Here is a 21,700-nt window from a genome sequence, read left to right on the forward strand (position 1 = left end):
CAATGAACTGCACATCTTGCAAAAAGGCAAGGGCCTCATTTATGAAAAGTGACGCATCGCTGCGTGAAAACAGCGATGCGTCACTTTTCACTGAGCACTCCTTGCGACACCAATGATGCGTCACATTTAATGTATGACGCATCATGTCGCAAGGACTTACAGATATGTCAGTATTTCTGACGTATCTGTAAGCGCAAAAGTGACGCATTGCTGGAGTGTGTCACAAAAGTGACGCAACTCCAGAAATGCGTCCTTTCACATGGGGAAAGCTCCATGTGAAAGGGCTTGCGTCAGTCTTACGCCTGCTGTGAGGCAGGCGCAAGATTTTGACGCAACAGCATCCTAAAAGTGACGCAGTGAAATCTCATAGATTTCACTGCGTCACTATTACGAGGCTTTTTGCAGGGGAACGCCCCCTCTGCATACATTATACCTGACGCAGGTATAATGTGGCGCAGGGGTTTAAAAAGTGACGCATCTACCTAGATGCGTCACTTTTTAAATATGGCGCAACAAGGCGCATATTTTACGCCGCTGGTGCGTCACAAAAAGTGACGCACCGGCGGCGCAAAACTGACGCAAGGCCTCATAAATAAGGGCCCAAGTCTTTGGAAAAGGGAAGGGATAGCCTAATGCACAGTTAAATACATAGATTGATTTTAGAGGATCTTCCCTATTTGGCCAGGGTTTTCTTTTCCCCGATTTCCCTTCTGATTTTTTTTTAATTTAGTTTGTATTTCTTGGTGCCAAGCATCTTTCACCGAATACACCAGCCAATCTAGTTCATTATACTTTTTCTATTTACTCATGTCAGTGCACTTTGCATACAAATCGTATTACACTGATTCCACCACAAAGGGTTGTTATGTAGACCCCAAAAGAACTGGTAGTGCCCTCCCTCAGTGTGAATGTCCTCAGCCACTACATTTAACTAAAACAAATAACATTTTTTTCACAGATCTTGTCCGATGAGCATTCATTGAGAACATCTTTCTCAGGCTGAAAGTAGGAAATTGGGTTGGCACAGAATATCTTGTCTTTTCTATCTAGACGGGGGATGAGAACCTGTTGCTCAAACTTATGTTAAATGAGAGGTTGCTATTTTGATCAAAAAGGGACTGATGCTGAGAGTTCTTACAGCCTGATTCATGAAAGACCCGTTTTGCGAGTCTCTAATAGCGATTCATAAGGAATCGCTATTACAGGCTCGCAAAACGGGATTCATGTAGGAATATCCCAAAAAAATGTGATTCCTAATTTTTCCTTATTTGCGATTAGCAAATTGCTAATCGCAAATAAGGAATAACTCCCCATTCATTCCTGTGGGCTAAAAGGCCCATAGGAATGAATGGGGAGTATTCCTTATTTGCGATTAGCAATTAGCTAATCACAAATAAGATAGCGATTTAAAGGGTGCCAGGGGTGTCCAGAGGACACCCTGTAGCACCCCTTAAATGCTAATTTAAACAGGTGTTGCGCACACACATGTCCAAAGGACATGTGTGTGTGCAACATGCAACTCAGAAAAATGCTTTTAAAAGCATTTTTTTGAGTTTTCGCTATTTACCACGAGGTTTGACCTCGCGGTAAATAGCGGCCCGAAATTGCGATTTCGCAATCTGAAAATGGATGATGAATTGCATTTAAGGAATCTCAAATAGAGATTCCTTAAATGTAATTACTCGCAAATTTGCGAATTCGCTATTACCGATTTTTGCATTTGGGATGATGAATCCCAAATGCTAAAATCGCACTCGCAAAGGGCCAGATTCTCAGAATCTGGCCCTTTGCGAGCGCTATTACCTTTGATGAATCAGGCTGTTAGTACATTGTCCACTCTGTACAAGCAATACATATTTAAGACCATTACCCAACACCATGCCCTGTTCCTAGGCTCTCTTTGTGCTCCATCTGGGGATAAAAGTCAGCTCTGCCATGCACTAGATCGAATACTCTTCCCAATGTCCAGATCCAAGATACTTGCACATGGGGACGGGTACCTGGGGCCTCATTTATGAAAAGTGACGCATTGCTGCGTGAAAACAGCGATGCGTCACTTTTCACTGCACACTCCTTGCGACACCAATGATGCGTCATATTTAATGTATGACGCATCATGTCGCAAGGACTTACAGATACGTCAGTATTTCTGACGCATCTGTAAGCGCAAAAGTGATTCATTGCTGGAGTGTGTCACAAAAGTGATGCAACTCCACCAATGCATCCTTTCACAGTCTTATACCTGCTGTGAGGCAGGCGCAAGATTTTGACGCAACAGCATCCTAAAAGTGACGCAGTGAAATCTCATAGATTTCACTGCGTCACTATTACGAGGATTTTTGCAGGGGAACGCCCCCTCTGCATACATTATACCTGACGCAGGTATAATGTGGCGCAGGGGTTTAAAAAATGACGCATCTACCTAGATGCGTCACTTTTTAAATATGGCGCAGCAAGGCGCCTTTTGTACGCCGCTGGGCTCTTATTTATGAGGCCTTGCGTCAGTTTTGCGCCGCCGGTGCGTCACTTTTTGTGACGCACCAGCGGCGTACAAAATGCGCCTTGTTGCGCCATATTTAAAAAGTGACGCATCTAGGTAGATGCGTCACTTTTTAAACCCCTGCGCCACATTATACCTGCATCAGGTATAATGTATGCAGAGGGGGCGTTCCCCTGCAAAAATCCTCGTAATAGTGACGCAGTGAAATCTATGAGATTTCACTGCGTCACTTTTAGGATGCTGTTGCGTCAAAATCTTGCGCCTGCCTCACAGCAGGTATAAGACTAACGCAAGCCCTTTCACATGGGGCTTTCCCCATGTGAAAGGACGCATTGCTGGAGTTGCGTCACTTTTGTGACACACTCCAGCAATGCGTCACTTTTGCGCTTACAGATGTGTCAGAAATACTGACGTATCTGTAAGTCCTTGCGACATGATGCGTCATACATTAAATATGACGCATCATTGGTGTCGCAAGGAGTGCGCAGTGAAAAGTGACACATCGCTGTTTTCACGCAGCGATGCGTCACTTTTCATAAATGAGGTCCCTGGTGCGTCACAGAAAGTGACGCACCGGCGGCGCAAAACTGACGCAAGGCCTCATAAATAAGGGCCCTGGTATTAAGCCCCTTAATGTGTACATCTGACCACCATGTGGTACCTAGCAACAGAGATAGACTTGTTTAAAGACCTGACGACTGGCCATTCACTGCTGGATCCGTGGCTACTGGCCCACGCCACTGTTTGGGGATACACATTCACTTCTTGTGTGCATGCTCCATGGAATATGATATATTTTTACTTAGGGACAGCTTGCCTCTGCAATGTGTCAGAGATGAGAAGCAACACTCAGTGACCTCATCTCAAATAATTTGGGGAGCTGCATAAGAGGGGAGATGGTGCAAGATTCTGTAATAAACAACAAGCACTCACTAACTAGGAACTGCAGAAGACACGTATCACAACAACTCGATTCAATAAGAAATTCATGAGCTCTTGCAAAATAAATGATCGCTCAATTAACTATGCACTTCACTAGCAGATAACTGAAAAGGCCTTATTCCGCTTTAAGCAAAAAGCATATAGAAAAGGTAAAATAACAGGCTGGCCAACGGAGATACGAAGAAGCCTCTCATACAATAGTAGACAATAAAAAAAAACGGGGGGCTTCTTATCCATCCGTTAGATATCTTATCCGTCTTTAGTGTCCCTTATAAAAACATATACACTCATCCAGTAGATATCTTATCCACTTTTAATGCCTTCTATAAGGGACAGCACATACCATCTTCTTTTGTGTGGAGTAACTTGCAAGATAGGACAGGCCAATCCCTTTATTCTCTGCCTCGACTGCGAAGTCTTCGCAATTGTAACATTGCAATTAGGTTGTTTGTTTGTGAATACGGAAAAGTGTAAACCTACACAAAATTGCAAGTTTACCTTTGTGAATTGGGCACTGAGTATCGACATATCTGTCGCACACACTCCCACCATTAAGGTGGCAATAGACTTCCAAGTTTGGGCAATGCCATGGCGTGTTATTACTGTAACAACACTAGGTATTGTGGCAGCGTTCTAGTGTTCCGCTTGACGGAACAGGAAGGGGAATAGCGTAAGCGGAAGGTGGCCATTTTGTGAGATTGGCGCCGACCGTTAAACTGAAAGGTTGTGTTTCCTGGCGCTCCGTGGAAATAAAGGTTTAAGTAAAACTCGCACTGTGTTTGCTTCCATATATTACCATCATTACAGGTATATTAGATGGAAAAAACAGGAGATTGTATTGCACGTCCCACCTTTGCAGAACAAAGGATAATATTGTGTGATGTCAATCCAACTGTTTTAAAGCCATATTCTAGACAAATTTATCTCCAGTACATGACTAAGCCTCTTGCTGATGGGAATCCTCTAAGGAACCAATAGTGTGACAGCCGGTAGTAACATTCTGTACATTTGTTCCACTTGCTTCATTAACGCCATGGGAGTGAAAATAAATGTAACATAAAACAAATACATGATGATACCACACATACCATCACAACACTGTATTTTACATTGCGGTTTTGACAACGCAAGAGGGCGCTAGATTTAGGAATAGTGTGAATTACTATTCCAACTCCAGTCTACGTACAGTAGGGAAGGTGTTGGAATAGTAATTCACACTATTCCTTTGTCTAGAGCGCCCTCCAGTGAACGTCGACGTAATGAATTGCTTGTTTTTTTAAAACCACGATGTAACCATTACGCGTTGTAATGGTTGCGTGGTAAATGATGTTTCCCACCTAAAACAAATTATTTGGATCAACTATACTAATAAACACTAATTCATATTTATTATTAGAGTGAGAAGATCAAACTCAAGTTTATTACTACAAAACTGACATGAGAAAACACTGCTTACTGCCTCAAAGATTGAATGTAACAAATTACTTTCCAGAGGGAAACAAAATGTATGTATAGTGAAAAACCCTCTTGAGTGTGGTTTTGCCTTACTGCAGAAATGCAACAACTTGTATCCTGGATGTGTTTTAGTGTCTTTTGTCAAAACAAATACATATGAAAAAAGACAATAACATAAATAATCTATGCAGAAGCGCAGAGTATACTATGTTTTTTATCACCATTGTTGAAAGAGGGGAGACATAAGCCGTGGTCTCTCCCTTTACTGAACAATTGTCATGAACAACATATTACACTGTGCATCTGCATATATATTATATATGGTATATTTATACATACTTTGGGGTGTTGCAGGGGTGCAGTTATCCGTGGAGCAGCACGTCGAGCTGGTTCTTACTGCCATGTATGTATTGCTCAAACTAGAGGTCTTATTGCATTCACTGGATAGCCCACAGGATTGTGCAAATACAATGGATTTTGTACTACCTATAATAAAGAGAAATAAATATCAACACATGTTTTTTGCTGCCTTAACAAAATAAGTACAAAAGGAATATGAAGTAATCTTTTATATTGTAAATCATACACAAACACATAGATGAACACTGGATCCAGGTAGCATTGGAAAGTAGGTTGTCATCTATTGAATTCACATCTAGAAACATATTTGCCTAAGTCTTATTTCAACCAAGAGAGCTCTTTCCCTTTGCCTCCACACTGAAGAGGTAAAGATTTAGATAGTGTTTTAACCCCTTCACTGCGGCGGCTATTCTGCCGCAGTGCTAAGGGGGGAGGGCGGCCGAGCGGCGGGCGCATGCTGGTGCCGGAACCACTCCATCACCAGGGTCGGTTGCGCTGTGCTCATGACGGAGCGGTTTCGTCATGGCCCCTCCCACTCAATAGAACGCGCCGCGCAGGCACGAAATCAGCACCGCGCAGGCGCGGCGGCCGGGCCATGACGGAACCGCTCCGTCATCAGCACAGCGCGACCCCGGCTGATGACGGAGCGATTTCGTCATCAGCAGGGGAGGGGTTAACTTAGGTTTTAATTCATAACCCTAACTGTACACAAACACACATATAAATATATATATATATATATATATATATATATATATATATATATATATATATATATATATATATATATATATATATATATAACTTACTTAATTCGGAGGCAATACGTCCATAAAAGATACAGTGATGCATTTATACAGTATAAAAGGATAAACAACAGAATAAAAGCTCATTGCACACAATAAAAAACCATCACCGACTTATAAAATAGTGCAGGAATAATAAAACTCTAGTGATCGAAGACGGAACAATCCCCCACGCTAAAAATAGCCTCTGCGTGCCGGACTTTCAGGAGTCAATCAATTCTAGAAAGCCTTGATCTGTGGGCTGCTCGTAAGAAGCTTATCACTGCACAGAGGGTATGAGGGATTGGTACCACCGTAAGTGCAAGAGTGCCACTTTGGCCTAAGTGAAATTCAAAATCTTTAACAGACGCCAAAGGAATTATTTTCTAAGCACTGAGAACAATTTACACAATAAAACAAAGTGGAGCATGTCCTGTGGAGATCTAAGATCACAGCCACAAGGACTTCTTTGTTTCACAGGGCGAAAACTAACTGGGATGCTAAAAGATAGTGAAGTTGATTCAATCTAAAACTTGTAATTAAAAATCTGGCATGAGCGCTAGATAAGGCAGAAAGGTATTGTTCCATGCCCGACACGTATTTTTACAAAATATACTGCCTCACTGTGGGTTTACTAAGCTCAGTATATTCAAGCTGCATGGTAAAGAATGTATAATGTAAATCTTTTGTGATGTTAACATCCCCGGGGCTTAAAGTGTTGTGTGCAAAGAAAATGCCTGTCCTTCTTATTGCCTGGAAAGACTTCTGAATATAACGTATGATTGGGATTTTGTTTGCATGTTCCAAGGCCAAACAATCTGACAGGATCAAGCAGTTTAAATTCTTGTTCTCAGATGTCCATATCTTAATCCAGCATAGTAAAGGTTTAATTGCCACTTGATCCTCCAATTAATCAACCACTAACTCTTCATGCACGGGCCAGGCTGGCGTACCTTGAGGGACTCACAAGATCCAGTACAAAAACCTATTTTCCAACACCTGTCACCTTTGGGGAGAGGCGTACCCCCAAACATCTCTTCCGTATAAAAGTTTCACAATGGTTTTGGACTTATATAGTTTTAAGATGACCTCTGGAGACCATGTACCCAGTCTGCTTGCAAGGCTGGTAATAACCCCCACAGCTCTGTTCAACTCGCTCAACTTCCCTTCTAGGAGGGCTCTCCATTGTAATTGGTCGTCAAATAACTCTCTTAGATAAGGGGACACCGGAAACTTTGCAAGAGTATGGTGACCAGCTTTAAACCTTTTTGTCCAAAACTCCCAGGGGCCTAAAACTAAAACATAGGACTTGGAAAAATTAACAGACATGTCCAACCTGTCCATAAAAGCAATAAGGCTATCTATAAAAACCTGTATGCCCCGATCGATGTGGGCCATGAACGCATCATCGGTATAGAGTAAAACTGGCAGAGCTCTCCTTCCCACCCTGGGGTTGTCTGACTGGAGTGCCAATAAGGCTGCCTCAAGACCATTAATGTATACTGAATATAGGAATGGAGCTAAGATACATCTTTGGTGCCCCTACCATGTGCAGTTAAAATGATCTGTAAGGGCCCTCTCATGTGAGAACCTCACTGCCGCTGCTGTCTGGGCTTGAAGTAATATTAGTAAATGCACAATACCTGGGTCCACTCCCAATAGAGTTAGCATCTCCCACAACTTAGCCCGATTAACTTAATCAAAGGCAGACTTAAGGCCCATAAAGCCTAAGTACAAGACACCCAGTTGTGTGAGTGTATATTTAGATGTTAAAAAATAGAAATTGAGGCATCTGTGGTTGACATGCCTGCACGCAAATTGGATGTCCAATAAAATCTGGTTAACTGTAGCCCACAGGGATATCATAGATAAGAGAACCCGTTCCAGGACGTTTACTTCTGCATCATTCAGAGAGATCAGGCGATAAGATTGCCGGTTATCTTTGATCTCTTTTTTAAAAATTGGTACTCTTGTAGCGGTAGATCAAGAAGGGAACGCCCCCTTTAAAGCCGCCGCATTTAAGATTTGATTCAATATAGGAGCCCAAACTTCAATATTATAGAGTAATATGCACCAAAAAGCTTGGATGATGTCATGAGTAATATAATAAATGATGTCGTTTGAGATGTCATAAGTGATGTAAGAAATTATGTCATGGAACATGTCATGTGTACTGTAACATGTGAGGTCATAAGCAGTGCACGGCAGAAGCACACAGTATAGTTACCTCCCCTAACTATGACTTGTGTATTTCTGTGACATATTCACATTATTATAACGTTACTTTAAACTTGTGTTTTTTCAGTGATTAATATACATTACTATTAATAACAGGCACACAGATAGTGATTATCATAAATAAAGAGAACCAAAAACCCTGGAAGGCAATTGCACGGAAAACAAACCGGAACGGAGTATACAAGAGAAATTTCACAAGTTTAAGGTATTCCGTTTACTTACTTACCCTCATTAGGGCCAAGAGGGAGCGATCATAAACAAATGGGAAATAGGAGAGACATATACACATGCTAGATTCTGTATCAGTTGTGTGAGATTCTTCATTAATGAAGAATGTTATTAATAAATTACTCATGACGATCCTTTGGGTAGGATGCAATGATATTTGCAAATATGTGGTTTTTCATTTAGATGTACTTAGAATATGAAAAAGAGGCAATTAAATGATCCAGATTCTGTCTAGTACTATCATTTCTAATAATTAGCCCTAAAGAAGTGCAAGGTGTGTGAAGCATGTGTTGGCTGTTTAAGAATTAACTACGTGTATGAATAAAGAACTCATCTTATGAAATTCTGCTGTCAGACACTATTCTTTTCTGAGTGTTGTTTTTTTATGTAGGATACTTACCACCACTGGTAGGGTACCAGTGTGCTGAGAGTGTGGCACCAGGCATTATTGCCATTCCGATTACCCACAATTTGTGTTATATATGCACACAGACTGTCACTGGGTAGTTATAGTTAGGATCAGGTTTCCATAGGAAATGTATGTTTTTGTTCTGCTACTAAATTTGATACCATTAGACAAATCGTCATAAAACGTTACCAATAAAAGATGTATCCACTTCTGCTCTTTCCTTGGAAGTTTTTGGATGATTTGCCAGTAGGGACAGAGAAAAAGGGGGGGGAGGGGGTACCAAAATAGTTTTTTTCCATCGGATAATTTGACAAAGTTACAATCAAAACGGCAAAACAGAAACACACCAGTTTCATCTGAAATTAAGGTCCCAGAAAGTGTGCTTTTTGTGATTTTGTGTAAATCCTTTCAGTAGTTTCTGAGAAATGACGTTTCAGGATTTATGTGTATATCCCAGCGTGGAGGATTCATGGACCCGTCATATCTAAAGATAAGATCTGACTGCTGACACCACATCAACAAAGATGTGGGGGTAGACATTTTAGGACTTAGTCCCCTATCCTGTAAATAAAAAAAAAAAAAGACATTTATTAGAAAACATTCCCTGCCCAGTCAGGCCGGGTGGGAGGTTCCAGAGCACTGAGCCCAAAACGATAATTTTTTAGCAGAACTGTGGATCTGCAGATCTATGGAGAAGCGCGGCTCTGCCCGTCAATATTTCATGTCTGCCGGGTGGAGGGGCTGTGGTGTCAGCGCAACATTTTTCTTGAGGAAGGTAGGGTGTGTACCTCTGTTCCCAAGCCTTTTTTAGGCCCTTGGGACTCTTTCCCTAGGGTCAAAGATTTTTTCTTAAATGTGTGGGGGTGGAGCTACCACCCGAGCCATTTTATGGGTCCAGGGACCCCATTCCCTGGGACACTGCTGTTCTCTGCATTAAAAATAAAATACACTAAGGGGCTTATTGATGAGAGCGCTGTGTCACTTTTGTACCCAAAAACATGTACATACGAGACGCCGGCCTCTCGTAAAGATCTATGAAGCCACACAAAGCCACCTTGCATAGCTTTGACTAGCCCCATAAATCAAGAGTAAGGTGACACAGCACAAATCGCTACTTTGCCTTACTCTGCACCTGGGAGGCGTTCCATGGGCATTGCAGTAGGTTTACCCATGCGGCACCCATGGAATTTGACGCTGTCCCAGATTTGCAAAGTGATGTAGGGCCTACTACTAGAAATTGATGTACTTAACCCCTTCGATGCTCATGACGAGCTCGGCTCGTCATGAGGTACACCTCTCGTGTGCTCATGTCGAGCTGAGCTCGTCATGTAAAAGGGGATTCTGTAAAATGTCAGCACAGAAGGGGGATCTGCTTAGCAGTCAAGGTGTTAAAGAGTGACATATTCTTTAATATCATTGTTAAAAAAAACTGCTGTTACTGGGCTTGTTCACAGGGTGCATCTTAAGAGACGATGATCAGCGCTCCTCAAATCCCATGACCAGTTCCTCAGCTTTCTGTGCACATCTCATGGTCCAGTGTGCTGCTACTCTGAGGAATGTTTTCATTTTGTCTGCAGGTCCTTCCCAAGCCATCAAAAACCATATTAATGTTTTCAAGGCTGGAGTGGCTGGGGCAAAGGAAGTCTTGATCAGATCCCCACCCAACTCCCAGTACAGGTCAAATATTGTTGTCTCTGCTTGCTTTGATTGCTTTCTGACTTCAGTCAATATGACTGTTCATCAATCACCCCACTCTGTTATCCATAGTTGTAGTTCTAAGATGATGGTGCTTTCTACTAAATGAAGGGCCTAAGACATTTCTTCTGTCCATGTCACATACGCTTGAGTTCCTCTTTGCTTTGAGTGGGTAATGTGATGTATGTAAGGTGGGTGTGTAGAGCACTGCTTGTCACCCATGAGAGCCACAGTTGCTAGCTGTGTTTATATGAAATAGTAAGTGCAGAGAAGACTTGCAGCTAAAACATCCAAAGCAGAACTCATGGGCAGAAAACAGCAGTCATAAGCACAGACAAAAGCACTTATCTGCTGCCTGCTGCAGGGCCACTCAGTATCATTCCCCCTTATTTTAATAGGCCCTGCACAGAGTCTCGGATCTCTTTTATGTAGAGACAGGTTACTGTTTATGGCTGGCATAAGCTCGAGTTATGACTACTGATCTAGATCATTGCCTTGCTGATAACGGTGTATAATTTATAAAAATAAAAAAATAACAAGAATAACTCCAATGCCAAAGGTATTTCTCAGGGGTCCCCTGGCGCTGGCACCATCCAGAGGTCCTGCCAGTGCTGCTGAATGCCTTACCAGCCATCAGAGTCATACAAGCTTGACATTTTGGACAATTTCAGGTCACCTCAAACCAAAGGGATGGGCTAGAAGTACTAATGCTTTGCTGACAGCCATGCTAAGTTTCGTAAAAAAAATGAACATTGCTAATACCCAAGGTGTTTGGACTATTTCATGTCACCTCAAACCACAGGGATATCCTAGAAGTACAAGTTGGATAATTTTAAGTATGTGCTCTATTGAAGAGTGTACAGATAATACAATATTAATTACCAGTGTTTAGAAATAAGGACCTCTTTTACAAGAGGCTTGCGCCGCCAGAGCATCACTTTTTTATGATTCTACGGTGGCACGAGCCCTTGCGCACTCAGAACATCAATTTTTGTGACATTTTGGTGGTGCACATGGCTTAGCCATGTATACAAGGTCAGGTTAAGCCACCCTGGCTTATCATGGCATTGTCAATATGGAGTAGGGCAAAGCAGCTAAGGGTGGGCATAAAATCCGTTTCTCGGGCGAATTTGCGGATTTTCCGCGATTTCGCGATCCGCGAATCTCGCGAAATCGCGGTAAAATCCGCGAATCAGCGGGGACGAATTTCAGCCAAGCAAGGGTTACAGCAGCAGGTGCAAAAGTTGAACCTAATTTCTTTGTAACCTTTTACAAAAGGGTTACAAACAAATTAACTTCAACTTGGACACCTGCAGCTAATTGCTTCCTGGCGCCTCGTTGCCTACTTGCAACTATTCTCTGACCCTGCTCTGACCCTTGAAGCAGGGTCAGAGAATAGTTACAAGTAGGCAACAAGGCACCTGTCCAAGGAGCTAAACCTCATCAGGAAGCACTTACAGATATAAACAAGCATTTGCAATGCAATAGGTCTCGCATTAGGAAAGTTTGAGCTGTTGGTATTGTAAATGACAAATTTTATATCTATCTGTTGGTTTTGAAAATACCAAAATTAATAGCTTTGTCATTTACAATGCCAATAGTTTTAACTTTCGCAAATGTGACACCTATAGCATTTGTAATGCAATATGTGTTGTATTTACGTGACTTAGATGTTGAGTGCAGTGTAATTATGTGGCGTGTAATTATGTGGCACTGAGTGGTATTTGAAGTGCATGTTGCATTGAGTGCAGTGTAATTATGTGGCGTGTAATTATGTGGCACTGAATTGTATTTGGAGTGTATGTTGCATTGAGTGCAGTGTAATTATGTGGTGTGTAAATATGTGGCACTGAGTTGTATTTGGAGTGTATGTTGCATTGAGTGCAGTGTAATTATGTGGTGTGTAATTATGTGGCACTGAACTGTATTTGGAGTGTATGTTGCATTGAGCGCAGTCTAATCAGTAGAGTGTAATTATGTGGCGTGTAATTATGTGGCACTGAGTGGTATTTGGAGTGTATGTTGCATTGAGCGCAGTCTAATCAGTAGAGTGTAATTATGTGGCGTGTAATTATGTGGCACTGAGTGGTATTTGGAGTGTATTGTATGTTGCATTGAGCGCAGTGTAATCAGTAGAGTGTAATTATGTGGCGTGTAATTATGTGGCACTGAGTGGTATTTGGAGTGTATGTTGCATTGAGCGCAGTCTAATCAGTAGAGTGTAATTATGTGGCGTGTAATTATGTGGCACTGAGTGGTATTTGGAGTGTATTTTGCATTGAGTGCAATGTAACTATGTGGCATGTAATTATGTGGCACTGAGTGGTATTTGGAGTGTATGTTGCATTGAGTGCACTGTAATTATGTGGCACTGAGTGGTATTTGGAGTGTATGTTGTGTTGAGTGCAATGTAGTTATGAAGCATAATTATGTGGCACTGAGTGGTATTGTGTGGAGTGTGTTGCATTCAGTAGAGTATAATTATGTGGCGTGTAATTATGTGACACAGTGGTATTTGGAGTGTATGTTGCGTTGAGTGCAGTGTAATTATGTGGCGTGTAATTATGTGGAGTGTATGATGTATTCAGTAGAGTGTAATTGTGTGGCGTGCAATTATGTGGCACTGAGTGGTATTGTTTGGAGTGTATGTTGCATTGAGTGCAGTGTAATTATGTAGCATATAATTGTGGCACTGAGTGGTATTGTGTGGAGTGTGTGTTGCATAGGGTCCAAACCATGAGGCGAGCCCTCACCCCCCCCCTAGACACTTGCTTGTTGTTTATCAACTTCATGTTACGCAATCACAATCCGGCCCTTGAGCCCAGGCTCCTTCCTGCCAGTGAGATAGATCAAAAGAGACTTCTTGACCATGCACAGACAAGCAAAGGGAAAAGAACACAACCCTTCTGAGATGCAGGTAGGTTACGTTTTAAATAAATACTATTATTGTGGCGACTCGTTACACATTTTTGCCAATACTAATATGGCATTGCGAATTTGAGGGTGCCTACCGCTGTTGCCCCCAAAAGAAATCACCGCCGCAGCCCTGCTCCGTGAAAACTGGAAGTCAGGCACTTTTGGCCGAGACGGGGGCGGGGCCTGCAATCCAGCAGGAAGTTCTGCCCGCCGCAGCCGAGGAAGCAGTGAAGCCGGCCGACTCCGACCAGCGCTGCAGAAGAGACACGGAACACGCCGAAAGAGCCCGGTAAGTGGGAGGGGAGGGGAGTGTACGCGTGTGTGTCTGTTCGAATGTGTCTGTGTGTGTGCGCGTGGGTCTGCGTGTGTGCGCGTGGGTCTGCGTGTGTGTATGCAGTGTGTGTGGCTGGGTATGTGCGCATGCGTGACTGTGGAGTGTGTTTGCGCAAGGGAATGAGACACGAGAGGGGCAAGGCGACGTGCGCGCCCACGAGGTGAAATCCGCGTCTGCACTCGTGCCCCTCTCGTGTCCACTTTCCCAAATACGGGCAACATTAGGTGTCTTCGCTGACAGCTTGCAATGCTTCGCATTGCAAGCTACGTCAGCTCGCCCTAAAAACAGGAAGAAGGGAGAGGATGGCAAATACACCCATTTTGAGTTGTCAGGAGGGGTTAAACTAAAAGAGACCTTTACAGCACAATTTTCATATGCATTTTGCTAAAAATAAAAAGCTGTATGTTCTGTAGGGGCAACTCAGGAATCTGGCCCTTCAGAGATCTGGCCTCTCTTTCTTTCTCTCGTTCTCTCTCTCCCTCTCTCTTTCCCTCTCTTTCTCTCTCTTTCTATCTATCTATCTATCTATCTATCTATCTATCTATCTATCTATCTATCTATCTATCTATCTATCTATCTATCTCTCCATAAACGACTGCATGGGTAACTTCGCTATGCAAGCGGCTCGCGAAGACGCAAAAATCCCCCCAAACACTCAAAAAACCCCGCAAACACGCAAAAAACTCTGCGAACACGCAAAAAAAACAAAAATCCGCAAATTCGCACAAATTCGCGAATTTCGCGGATCGCGAATTCGCCAATCCGCAAATTCACGGATCGCGAATTCGCAAAATTCGCCCATGCTTAAAAGCAGCACAAGTCACTGCCTTGCCTTACTCTGGAACAAAGAGGCGTTCCAGGGGTGTTGCTGTTGGTGTTTCCTCACAACACACATGGAGTTTGACACAGCCCTAGATTTACAGCATCTCATAAGCCTGAGGCAGCGCCAAAACCTTACACCTCCCTAGAGCAGGTGTAACAAGGAGAAATGTCTACATTTCTCCTCATTTTTTGTGCAGGAAACTGTTCATTCCAGCACAAAAACAATCCTGCCAACAACACATACACCCTTGCATCATGGTGAAAGGGTGCCTGCCTTGGTGCTCAGTTGCAAATTGTGTGCTGGGGCAGACAGAAACATGATGGGAATGCACCTTATCTTGTAAATGCAGTGCATTCCAGCCCTTTCGAAGTGGCGATAAGCAGTGCAGCAAAATGACTTGTGGCTGCCTTACCTTACTCTTTGTAAATATGCCCCTTTATTTCATCTCGTGTTTTTCCTCTTTCTTTGTGTGCTGCAAAACACACATAGATACATTTTGACTGAAAACAGCACCAACTCAAGTTGCACTTGCATCCACAGTGACCATATTGGAATCATCATGTGAAAATGCAAACAATGGTTTTGAATTGATAATTGCTTCTTTTAAACTACTGAACGCAGTGGAGAGAGAAGTTGGCCTAACGGGCATGGTGGTAAACCTCAATTTGGGGAACCAGGTTTGACTCTCGGCAAGGACGCTTAACATCCTGTGATTCTGGGAAAATCTCTTAATCTTCCTGTGCCTAACAAAAATGAATGTGTCCTCATGTAACACAACTGGTGCTAGTGTAAAGCGCTCTTATACCTTCGGGTCAAGTTTACGCTATATAAAACTCTGTTAAAAAAAACATGGACATACAGCAACTCAAATGTGATGCCCTTTTTAAGTAATGACCTCAAGGGAAAAAAAATTAGCGAAAGTTTGAACAAACCTTGTGTGATACTCACATAACCCCAAAAAAGATGAGGGTGGATCTTTACATTTGATAGTCTGCATATCACAGATGACATTTAGCAAATCTTCTTTAGGAGAAATTCCAGAGCAGGAAATTCTGTGTCCTAGATACTCCAAATTATGTGTGACAAATTTGCACTAATAAAGACATACCTTTCTCCTCCAAAATGGTCAGCACTCTATTAAGTAAAGTAGCATGCTGATCGTCAGTTTCGTAATACACAAGAATATCATCCTGGAATCCAACCACCCCTTTGATATCTCCAAAAAGACAGAACATCAATTTTTGAACTACTGATGCGGCAGACGCTAAGCCAAATGCACCCTGACATATCTGAATGCCCCGTCAGGTGTAATAAAAAAAACAAAATGTCTTGATTGAGGAGACAACGCAACCGGATCAATGACATAATATTGAGTTCACAAATATAGAATTACTAAAATATCGAAGAAAAAATATAGAAGGCAAAAATATTGAATCTCTATCTACAAACAGGTAAGTACAAAAATATTGAATCAAAAATATAGTTTTTAAAAATATAGTTAGTCAAAATATCACATTTTTTTAAATGTCTTAAAAGTAATTTAAAATTAATGAAATAATAAATATAACATGTACTATTACCACTCCAGTGAGTGCAACAGTAGGGAAAGTGTTGGATAGTGTAGCGGTAAAAATTACTATTCCCACTCCAGAGAGTGCAACAGTAGAGAAAGTGTTGGATAGCGTAGGGATAAAAATAACTATTCCCACTCCAGAGAGTGCAGCAGTAGGGAAAGCGTTGGATAGCGCAGGGATAAAAATTACTATTTGATATTAAATTACTTACCTTCAATTCGATAATTTTCACCACAATATTCTGTCCATTCAATATTTTGTCCATTCTATATTTTGACTTCGATATTTTGGTAATTCTATATTTTGAATTCGATATTTTTTCTTGTTACCAATGCAACCTGATGATAAGCTGGTTTGAGGTCGAAAACACATTTGACACATCCAATTTTATTAAAAATTTGTGAATTCTAGGCAAAGGATAGCTATCCACTAGAATTTGCTTGTTAATAGACCTCAAATCCGAACAGAGGTTCAATAATTCCTTCTTTGCACTTATTCTTTAGCATTTTGACGATTTCGCATAAACGGACAAAGGAACATGTCCCAATTTATGTTTTAAAGGAACAGCACCTTTTTTAACTTGGATATGGTGTGAAAAACCTTTCACTTGACCCAGATACTTGCGAAACAGATTCTTATGTTTATCTAAAATTCACTCTAATTTGTTAGCTTTATCCATGACACTTTGTATGCATCCAGAGTCCTCAGCAAAACAAACTTCTACCTCAGCATTAGGATGAAGAGTAATATTAAACTTTCCTTGATGTCTCCAACTTAATACCTACAACCCATCTAGCGTGACATACACTTTTCCAAAAATAGATTTATGTCTGAATTTGATCTCAGAAATAAAATTGCCCTTTATGTAGATTTCTCTTCCTCCAAACCCATGCACCTTGATATCAGAAGGCTTCAGAACCTTATCATGCCAATTGTCTCTAAAAAGAAAATCTGAAATATTAGTATATAGAGAACGGGAATCTGCCATGACTTGTAATGATCTGGCGTCAATTGTAACGTCACACATAGGTGGAACGGAAGGCTCTGCATCTACACCACAAGAGGAAACCCCTGAAATCAAATGACATTCATAAGATTCACCAACACTGATATACCTACTTGAGAGGTAGTTAAACAACCACCAGAAATCAATTTGCATTACAGATACAGTTTGTTTTTAGGTTATTTTAGTGTAGCCACGTGAGTAGTTAGAATAGTTTTTTTAGTTGAGTTAATTTGGCTATTTGGGTTAGGGTCAGAGTTTCGGTTAAGATTAGTTGTTAGTGCTAAGACTGCTATGGATAGGCTTAGCGTTACTGTTAGAACCGGCTGTCTCTAGTTGGCAGAGGTATACACTTCTGACAAATAGGGATCACACCCTTCGATAACCCCTGCTCACCCCCTTGGTAGCTTGGCAGACCAGAACAGGCTTATCTCAGAGGCTGTGCGTTAAGCAATTATGACCACATACAGCAATACAGTGAATACACTACAAATGGACACGACACCGTAGTATTATAAAAATAAGTATTTTTATATAAGGCTTAGCACAAGACCAGATAACGACAAAACTCTACACAATCGAATAAATACGTTGGGAAGGGAAAAAGGATAGTTCAAAGGTAGTTTCTTCTTTAGCACAAAGTTTTTAGTATCAAAGCAAATCTTCCTCTTGGCAACGCAGTTCTTAGCAACAGGGTAACCCACACGGGGGCTACACGACGTCAAGGCAAAGTTAATCCACAGGTTCGGCGTCGACCGCGAGGAGCGCTACGTCGAGCCTGGAGTCACACGGACTCTCAACACACAGTACCTTTAGGAAAATGAAGCACACGAGGATCAGCGGCGTCGAGCAATCCGGCGTCGCGTCTTCGGTGTCGATCCGGCCTCAGCAGGCGTCGTCGTTGATGATGCGGTTGCACAGAGTGAGCAGCGCTCACGGCGTCGAAGGGCACACAGGTGATGCAATCAGCAGCGGTGCAGACACGAGGTCCTCTGGAGCTAGAGCCGTACTCCCACTCACTGGCGTTGCTGCTGGCGTCGGTTGGGCTCAGCGTTCGGTCGTCGTGATTGCTGATTCTTTCAGAGGTGCTGGATTCACGGTTCCAGCAAATAGCACTTTAAGCAGATGAAGTCCTTTAGCCCTGTGACTTCAGCAGGAGACTGGCACTCTTCCAGTCCTTGGAGATTTTCTTAGCAAGCGTGAGAGTACACACCAAGTTCCTCTCTCCTGGTTCCTTGGCAAAAATAAAGAAGCACTGTATGATTCCCCCAACAACAGCACACTTGGCAGAAGGGGTAGGCAGTCCTTAGATCAGCAGGCCTCTTGTCCTTGGTTACAGGGTTCCTTGTCAGAAGTGATCTGATTTCTTAGTTCAGGGGTCCTACTCTTATACCCCTTTTCGTCTTTGATCCCTTTGTCCATGCCGGGGGTTTCCCAACATCCTGGGTCCGTTGTGGGTGGAGCCAGGCAGAAGCAGGAGGTGGAGCCAGCATTGACACTGGCAGGAGCAGAGCTATCGGTCTCCTGGCAGGAGGTGGGGCTAGGATCGTCCATGGCAGGCACAGAGCCATCAGCCGCTGGGCAGGAGGTGGAGCCGGCATTGTATCAGGCAAGGCAGGCTATCAACAACTACTCTCCCCCTACTCTCAACGTAAATGTCCCACTCATCCCACACTGACTCATCCAGACCTGTGGAGCCACCCAGCTCCTGTCATACACACGCAAAACCAGCAGAAACCAGATATGGTTAGACAAGAAAATAGACACCTTCTAAAAGTGCTATTTTCGAACCCAGAGTCCAAAAACCATCCACACCAACGGATGCGTAATTAAACCCCGAGTTCAGGGATACCAAACTCGACATTGCACCAGGCTCTCCGAGCCAGCGAGGATCATAATACTAATAATCCCGGCGGCCCATTCTAATCAATGGAGAGCAGGCTACCTCGCAATAGTGAAGGACCAAGATGGCGGTAATTCACTATCAGGACATGCCAACTTGGTCAGGCGTGTCCTACCTCAGACTTACAATGCACCCTGCCCGAAGGCCTACCATAGGGGCGACTAACATGAAGCCAAGGGAAGGTTTGGAGGGCTGGCAAGTAGGTATACTTGCGCGGCCGGCGTGACAGCACGAGGCTGCACGTGGGTCTCGCAATGACCGACCCGTAGACATTCTTTTACGAGGCCGCTCCTGTGGGTGGCACAACACGTGCTGCAAGCCCACGAGCGGCATTGGCATTTACAAGCCCCGGCACTCTGGGTGCACTAGACGAGGGACTGATAGTAAACCAAATAAGCCAAACATGGATACAATAGATACATCAATTTAACATAGGGAGCACTTGCGCTATGGCACTGATCAGCAGTGACACGGCGCCCAAAGCATATACCAGCAAAAACATCATAAAACAGTAGAGGCAAAACAGAACGAATGGAGGAGAGACTCAAGCCAATGATGTCAGGTCTAACAGTTACTATCTAGCTTAACAGTAGTGTCTGGGCGTAGTGGTAGTGAATTGGTGTCATTATGTCCCTGCAGGGCTTTGATCACATGCTAATCAAATGTTGTGATCTGAAATGCCCACTATCAAACATTGCACATCTACCAACAGTAATCCTCTTCCCATGCTCATATTTCTAATCTCACTTGTATAATAATAACTAGTGAATTAAAGACAGTTTACCAGCCGCTCTGCTTGTTTAAACATGGCTTTCCTTTCAGCAGTTCACTCTGCCCTGCACAGACCCAGGAGGTGCCCTTCAAGCCCCTGTATGCCCTTAATTCACTCACTGCCCTCTATTAACAACAGTGGTCACCAGCAGTGCAAGAGGGCATCCAAGCGGGGAGACTGGGCCACGTGTCTCTGAGGTACTAATCTGCCCTGTGCGGATGAATAACTCCAAAATACAGGAGACTCAGGGGGGCCACGTCATACTGTCATATCCTGAACAGGGCCCTCTCATTAAGTCGAGCTACGGGTCCTGACACGGACGTGCTCGCCTGACTGGGATCCACAGATTTGTGGTTATGGTGCACATACCACATGGATAATACGCCTGGACAGATGTAGTGAATTGATCAACCCAATGTGGTTCTATGCAGTCCATACTGAACAGTCAGGTTACTGGTTCAGTATCAAACTTTTTGATTTATTTACGTGTTTTTCATGTTTTTTACGTATTTACACCGCAGGTCACCTTGGCCGAAATATGTTGGTCTAGCTACACATTTGTCTCTAATGATTGGCACTTGTGTCATCAGCTCCTCACTGTTTTTAATCCTGACACCGGGTAGCTAAATAAAGTTACACTATAGCTAACCCTGTAGCCAGTTTTAACCTCTCACATTTCAGCACTGCACCCTTTTTCTCTCACACACACACACACACCAGCTCACATAGAGATCCCTGAGCTCCTCCCTTGTAGAGAAGGGGTTGTAGCCCATATTAAGACTAGGTCTTTCGTGTGAGGAGGCACTCCTATGATGAAGCATGACGCCTCTGGTGTGTGAGGGGAACCATTCTAAAAAGGGAATTCCCCTATTCTGCATGACATTCCTGCCTTTTTTACTGCTGCCTCCCCCATCTTGGCTCCTGCATGGTTGTTTGTTTTAATAATTGTGGACATTCAGCACTGCACCTGTTTCACAAGCACTGCGCTGGTTTCCGTTTCATTCCTGTGTATTTTTTGTGCTCTCCCTCCCCCCTCCCAACCAGTCAGCAGGCTCCAGCCTGGCCTGCCTCACAGCTGTGGTGATAGTTTACAATGCCCTACTGGTGTCGGTGCTGTAATTAACTCTAATTTGATCATCTGTGCTGAGAAGAATACTTCATAATTGCCTGAAAACAGCAACCATAAACACAGAGAAAAATCTCGGAGGGAGATTTAATTACACGCTTCATTGGATATTTTGTTTATTTTAACATGTCTAATTTCTGTGACTGATATACCCATTGAATTGGGAGTGAACCCAATCAATTAATTTGTTCTGGAGTGCGCAGCTATTTTGGTTTCTTTTCAACATCTGTTGGTGGTCGTGGCCATTCATTGGCTCTGTGATGACATCGGACACAGGATCAAACAGGAAAGATTTATTTCCATAAAATCAAGACGACCCTCAAAGCAGACGGCAAGCGTGCCACCTCACGCCAGCCTAACACCAACTGTCACTGATGGGGTCCTCGGGGGGAGCAGAGTGATAAGCGTTTCTCCCCCTGAGGATTTTCGCCCGAGTGGAACAGGCCGGAGGCGCAGATTGGCGGGTTAGGTAGCGGCGCGAAGGGGTGGTGACGTCATTGAAGAAACACAGGAGCAAGATGGTAGAGTGACCGTGAGGAGAGCGGAGAAGCTTTTTGTGAGGTGCCTGAATTCTTTGGTGACGGCAACTTTTTGGAGACATGATTTCGCAGGAAGCACTGCGTGAAGCCCTGCGGGT

General features: G+C 43.1%; 1 protein-coding gene across 1 annotated transcript in view; it reads right to left on the reverse strand.

Moving 5' to 3' along the window:
• Window positions 1-21,700, reverse strand: part of LOC147701008 (phospholipase A2 inhibitor and Ly6/PLAUR domain-containing protein-like) — a 97,750-nt gene that overhangs the window by 43,359 nt on the left and 32,691 nt on the right. Inside the window, exon 3 of the mRNA XM_086929834.1 lies at window positions 5,237-5,383. Coding sequence (XP_086785960.1) covers window positions 5,237-5,383 — 147 coding nt within the window. The remainder of the gene's footprint in view (window positions 1-5,236; window positions 5,384-21,700) is intronic.

Source organism: Lissotriton vulgaris, chromosome 7 (genome assembly GCF_964263255.1).
Source record: "Lissotriton vulgaris chromosome 7, aLisVul1.2, whole genome shotgun sequence".
Lineage (NCBI taxonomy): Eukaryota > Metazoa > Chordata > Amphibia > Caudata > Salamandridae > Lissotriton > Lissotriton vulgaris.